The sequence below is a fragment of the Lycium ferocissimum genome, chromosome 10 (genome assembly GCF_029784015.1).
Source record: "Lycium ferocissimum isolate CSIRO_LF1 chromosome 10, AGI_CSIRO_Lferr_CH_V1, whole genome shotgun sequence".
Lineage (NCBI taxonomy): Eukaryota > Viridiplantae > Streptophyta > Magnoliopsida > Solanales > Solanaceae > Lycium > Lycium ferocissimum.
In genome coordinates this window covers 36823948-36830805 of record NC_081351.1, presented here as the reverse complement: position 1 = coordinate 36830805, position 6858 = coordinate 36823948, and the positions used below count along the sequence as shown (strand labels likewise).

The 6858-nt window shown below is 33.8% G+C and overlaps 1 protein-coding gene across 1 annotated transcript; it reads right to left on the bottom strand.

The window, feature by feature from the left end:
* Window positions 1-873: 873 nt before the first annotated feature.
* Window positions 874-2097, bottom strand: LOC132033704 (protein PHOSPHATE-INDUCED 1). The gene has a single exon (XM_059423754.1). The coding sequence runs from the start codon at window positions 1950-1952 to the stop codon at window positions 1005-1007; it is 948 nt and encodes a 315-aa protein (XP_059279737.1). The 5' UTR covers window positions 1953-2097; the 3' UTR covers window positions 874-1004.
* Between the last annotated feature and the right edge of the window lie 4761 nt (window positions 2098-6858).

Sequence of the window (6858 nt, the reverse complement as noted above, 5' to 3'; positions counted from 1 at the left end):
CCAATTTGTCCCTTATAAGTTAACACATTTTTCCTATTTTATTTACCATAGTTAACTGATTTTACCATTGGATGCACGCATTGAAGCCTCATTTCTTTCAATTTTCGCGTAACAAAGTTATACTTCAATTTACAAGTGCGTAAATTAGTTATCCATGACACATAAATTTATTATTTGATATAAAAACTATCTCATATCTTATTATATTTTGAATCTAATTTAATGATGCTTGGCACTATAAAACAAAAAGTGCAGTTAACACACAAAAAATTGTAATTTTAAAAATAAAAACAAGCTAGGAAAGGAATTGAGAATTATCCTTGTTAGATTATTCTATTTCAATTTTATTTTCTTCATTTCAAAACTATTTTGCATGAATTATACAGTTATACAGAAAAACGGAAGAACCATAAAATTAACATATAAGAAATAAACCAGTTCAGTTTGGTTATAAAAAAGTTTTGTGACAATATCAAAGAAAAGAGATTGTGGTAACATTTGAAACATAAGGAGGCATGTGCTATCAGCTAAAACCTTAGGAGAGGTTTATAAAATTCTCATAGATAATAACAAAACTATTAATTCTATTACTTATAAATTATAATTGTTTGCCTTTGGATTTGGTTGAAATTATAGAAAAACATTTTAGAACAACTTTGGAGAATTATAGCTGATTTTCCAAACCAAAAGTATGTCTCAATAACCAAACCGCTTTGGTTTTGATTTTAGGCAAAATCATGTCTCTTATTAACTCCCGTTTTCCCGTTCAATTTTTATCTTTATATAGTGTTGAATTGTATTACCTGATTTTATATGTACAATAAGAATTCCTAAATCAATCGGGTCAGGAAACCAAGAAGATTAGCAGAAATATAGACTTAACAAAGTACATACTTTTTTCTTATATTATCATATCTCAAACAAATGAAAGAATCAACAAATTTTATCTTACAAATCTATGCTTCGATTATAGTATATCCTATTTGTAAATACTAGTTGTCTCTCTAGACTAAAGTGGAACACGAAGATGTAGAAGGATCATATAAAGCAGGAACCAAGTATTTCCTTCCATTTGTACCGTGTGCATTGTAGCTTGCACCTGTAGTTTTGTCCACCAATAAATCACCAGCATAGCCAGGGTAAGCACCTTTAGCATAGACACCAGGGCAAGCAGATGCAGCCTCCAAAGGCGCATCTGCTTCGCCCTGATAGTAACCATTTCCAAATGGGTTCGTGGCAGTTCCAGCCAATAAGCTAGCCAAGTTGATCACCATACCATCAACACCCACATCGTTGTTTGGTGCACCCAATGGTGGGCTCTGTGGTCCGTAGATGGGCTGGTGGAATGGCCAAGCGCAGTAGCCAGGACATTGAGTCTCTGAGTTACCAACCCAAATATAAGCAAATTTGTAAGTTTTGCCCTTAATAATGGCACCTTTGGAAGACCCATGGGTTCCACACCGATTGACACAGAACCCATCAACGGCAACATCTGAGGCGGTCAAAACAATGTTGATGGCGTCTTTCTGTTGACCCTTTGATGCCAATTGCACGATTTGTTTTTGGGTCAGTGATTTTCCTAGGGAATAATTTTCGATGAGCACTTGCTTGCCTAAATTGAGGGAAAGGGTGTTTTTGGAATTGGCGAGATGGTAGTATTTTTCTGTGGTTTTCCACCATTCGGCTACGGAAGGATGGGTTTTAGATGGAGTTGAAGAAGAAAGGGAGGTGATGAAATCGGATACAATGGCTCGTTGGGATGGCTTGAATTTGCCATACCAAATCAGATTGACTGAGATTTTGCCGGATAAAAGTGGTCCTTTGTGGTACTGCAAGAGCTGATCTTGGACTAAAGCAGTGAGCTTTCTTGAAGCAAAGCACACATTAAAGAAAGAAATCACAAGAAAGAGTTTCAAAATGAAATGGGTCGAATTTGAACTGAGACGAGACATTTTTCCTTTTATGTACTGTACTTTTTTTTTTTTGGGTGGGGGGGGGGGGGGGGGGGGGGGGTGAAGAATGTAGTGAGAAACTACTAAAGCTTTGATGGAAATTTGTGTGTCTTAAGTAGTTTGGATGGGATGTAGGAGAAGAGAGGGGGAATATATATAGTGCAATTGAAAGTGGGCGTTTTGCTTGTGACGAAGGTGCGGGGAAGGAGTAAAGTTGACTTTTTACTAAAACGCGTTGGCATTTTTCATTTAAGGGCCCGTTTGGCCATAAATATAAAAAAAAAATCACTTTTTTTGGAATTTTTGGAGTTGGAGTTGGCCATAGTTTTTGAAATTATAGTTTTTGGTGAAATGTAATGTAAAAAAATAGAAAATTTTTGAAAAACAATTTTTTCTTGTTTTTAGTATTCTGGAATACAACTCCGGAAAAAAGTGAATAATTTTTATGGCCAAACGCTAAAAGTAAAAAAAATGAAAAAAAATTTCGAAAAAAAGTGAATAATTTTTATGGCCAAACACCCACTTACTTCCACTAGCTGTGCAACATGAGGAAGAGAAATAACTTTACTACCAAGTACCAACTCATAGCGGTTACTACTACCCCTGACATCAATGTTGGCTGTTGCAATTGACTTCACACATTAGTGTTCCTGCACCAGTTTCGTGAGAGTAAAAATTTTGGAAGGTGATATCTTAATTGGCAGAACTGTGCAAAACAGAGCAATATACATATACTAACTTGTTTCAATATTCAAAAGAGTCGATCCCAATTTACCCCCTAACATTTAAGGGTTGGGAAAACAATATTCCCTCCAAATATTGAATGGGAACATAACCCCTTTATGCAATATTTTCTGGTGAAGATTTTCCTTATTTGAATAAAGATCTTTTTTCTTTTTCTTTCTAGAATTAAAATACGAAAATATATAATTTTATTATTGGCTCATTCACCTATTCCATTGAAATAATGTACTTGTAGGATATAACAGTTATTTGCAATAATCTGTCAATAAATTTATAGTTAGCAAGATTGTTTTACCTGCATGCTCATTAAACTTTGGGGTTTTAATTGCACATTAACTGTTTACCTAATTTCCACTCTGACATTACCTTTATTTATGAATTATCTCATTCACCTCTTCCATTGTTCTATTGAACACCAAAAAATCAAAATCAAGGCAAAATAGAACTCTTTAGGATTTTTCTTGATTAGCTGAAGCTTGTGTTTTTCTTCCCTTTTTGATGAGTTTAAGGTAACAGTCAATTTAACGCTACCCCTTAGTATTTAAGGGTTGAGAAACAACACCTCATTCATATGTTGAATGGGAACGATAACCCCCTTATACAATATTATTCGGTAAGCCTTTCATTTTTTGAATAAATATAGTTATTTGGATCTAAAATACAAAAATATATAACTCTTATTTATTAGATTTAATTATACAATTACATAAACATAGGCACTCAAATAAGATGGCGATTGATTTCATGTAACCAAGCATTTTGTTCATATTTTCAAAGAATTGCTTATATAAACATATAATTAGAAAAAAGTTTCATATAAGATAAAAATTGAATTGATTTTTCAGAAAAAAAAAATTATTTGCTTGGTTCATCTGAGTGTTTTGAAAATATATATAAAAAATATGCTTAAATAGTTGATTAATGTGAAAATTGTTGTGAAATATATCTTAGCGGATGGAATTGCTACTATACAAAATATTTATAGATGACCCAAAGGTAATGTCAGAGTAGGAAATTAGGTAGACTGTTGATGTGCAATTAGAATCCCAAAATTTAATGCGCATGCAGGTAAAATGAATGCCACATAGATAAAAATTTATTGACAGATTATTGCAAGTAGTTGTTATATCCTTAAAAAAATACATTATTTTCAACGGAATAGGTGAATGGGACAATAATAAAATTATATATTTTCTTATTTTAATTCTAGAAAGAAAAAGAAAAAAGATCTTTATTCAAAAAAGAAAAATCTTCACCGGAAAATATTGCATAAGGGGTTATCATTTCCACTCAATATTTGGAGGGGGTATTGTTTTCCAACCCTTAAATGTTAGGGGGTAAAGTGGGATTAACTCTATTCAAAAGATATCTAACCAACCTCCCCCAACATAACCTATCTAACCACTCTGGAAAACTAGCAACGCTTTCATTGGTTTCAGTTTATCTGATACATCTTATATTTTTAACAACTCGTTTATAAATGTTAAATAAATGGTTGGTTCGGATCATGGATAATTTATTTGGAGGAAGAGCTATTTTAAGTTTTAAAATAATTTTTCTCATTATAATAGGAACGTTAATGACTTTTTATTAAAATTAGTGAAAGTTTAGTGATTTTATGGTTAGAAAAATTAATTTGATGACTTTCTTGTAATAATACTATAAGTTGGATGACTTTCTGTGAAATTAATGGAGAGAGATCACTGCATAATAAATAAATTTATTATTAGGGTTCAAAGTATGTTTCAAAAGAAAAGAAAATCCACTTCACGGAGTATATATTTTCTCTTGCAATTGATGAAAGGATGTTTTTGGGGACAAGGGGAGAGTGGAAGATCCTTTCGGCGACAGAGTCATCAAATGGTGGTGAATTAATTCTTCATAGATAAGCTGACATACATGCCACTTCTCAGACATTAACGTCACAGTCACATGTCTTTCACCCGAACACGTTTTTAAAATTAAGGTAGATTTTTGTGATTATATATATTAACTTCGAACACCCCCGAACAAAGACATTAACGATTCACAGAATAACATTATTTTTTATATTTAGCTTTTATTTTTCATGTCTTCTAAATTCTCTTATGCAATTTGCCAATATTGGATCAACAAAACTTCAACCATAAACAATAATTAACCATATGTACCAATTGCCACCTATTTTCATGATCTAGATCGGCCCCTCCTCATACATTCCCTGTCAAGTTATTACTTGGTACGTACTAAGTCATCACTCAGGTATTACCCACTTAAATTCAGCTCCTCTTCTCAAAGCGCCATGTCCATTGTATTAACGTGTTATGGAGTAGCTGGCACTTTACATAGCATCACTCACAAGTCATTTGGCATGTGGACAATATTTCAGTTGAAGCTGGAAAAAAAAAAGAGAGCAGTACTTACATGAATTACATTTGCACAAAATATTGGCATGTGGACAATATTTCAGTTGAAGCTGGGAAAAAAAAAAAAAGAGCAGTACTTAGATGAATTACATTTGCACAAAATATATGTTGAAGTTTTTAAATTTTGAGGGAAGACAGCCCCTTCAAATCTTATTTAATATCTAATTTGAAGCTCATCTCAGTATTTTTCATTTGCTGTCTTAGTTCTTTTTGTATACCCATCACATATCTTATTTCTAAAAGTAAATTATATCCTATAAACACCCGGCTAATACAATTTATGGGAAATTTTATTTTTAGAATAGTGAATAGTAGTAAAAGAAATATTGTGTTAGATGGATCTTATTATTACTATTAACATTTAGTACAGCACAACATTCTTTCCAGCTTGTTCATCATTGGATCTTATAATTACTATTAACATTTAGTACAGCACAACAAAGTTCCAGCTTGTTCATCATTATGCATTATCTAATAACCATCAATTCCTATAATGTCTGTCAGCTCGTCATGGCCTCCAAGGCCTACCAAAGAAAAAAACAATAGAAGTTGGACAAAGAATTAGGAAGAGGGGCACAAGGGACATGCCTGATTTCTAGTCATATTAAAACTCTCGTCTTATGCTCTTTGTGTTGATCCATTTATTTAATAGATAAAACTTGAAAGCATGACAGCTATCTATATTATTCTTCGTCTGCCTTGTCGAAAAGGTAAAGAGAGCCCTGTAAATTATTGGCCTCTCCATGGTTATGCTTAGTCGCCACATTCTTCCAAATCTAACATATAAAATTTTAAGCTAATGATTTGCTTAGGCGCAACTAACCCTTTGCCTAATTGATCACTAATTAATTGATCTGAATTCCCATTGTGATCGCCAAACGGTAGAGGCAAAAATCTGCTCTATGGTTGATTACGGAACGAGGCCTATAGCAATACACTGAATATAAAGGCGAATAATATTGAAATGACAGATAATATAAAGTAGGGAAAAATAGAGCGTATTGGATGTGGTAGAATTCCTCCACCCCCCCCCCCCCTCCCAAACCCCCCGAAACTAGTTACCTTGTCTAAACTGACTTGTTAGTGTTCAGTTGCTTCGACCATTGGGTCGATATTTTCTCCTCAATCATCACGAAGACTGTTGTGGAGGCTGTTAGACCTGCACCCTATCCCTTTAGACTCGATCAAAGAGAGTTGGAGTGTGTCGTGGCCTGTATGAAGTTGGGATGCGGAGGATTGACCTGGCTCTGATCAGTCGTAAGCCTTGACTCAGTCGGGTGCAAGTTAAGTTGTAGTCAGGGCCATAGATTGAGTTATCGTCCTACATGGTTGTTTATGTTAGGCGCTTGGTCGCTCTTCGAGTTAGATTTGGGGAATGTGTGTCCAGGCAGGCTCCGGGCGTGTGCAATTATTTACTGCGCGTAAAATGTGAGCTTGTGTTATGCCTTATGAAGCTCTTCACTATTCTACCATTCTGATATGAATTGCTTAAGGTATCATTTTATATCACATCTTCGGAAGCTTTCCAACCTAAAATTTCATTAGCCTTTCTATATGACCTGTCATCCATCATGAACGTCCCAAATAGAAGAAACATAAAGGAATAAACTGTTCATTTTTGTTATAAACTAATTTTGTTACACTATATGAAATAAAAGAATCCTTGTTGTAATACTTAAACCATAAAGAGCCACGTTCAACAAGCTAAAACCTTAGGAGAGGTTTGTAAGTTTATCCTTGATAATAAAGAACTACTA

What these genes read in the sequence shown, in the direction of transcription:
- LOC132033704 (XM_059423754.1), bottom strand. Translation starts at nt 1,952, where the DNA reads ATGTCTCGTCTCAGTTCAAATTCGACCCATTTCATTTTGAAACTCTTT.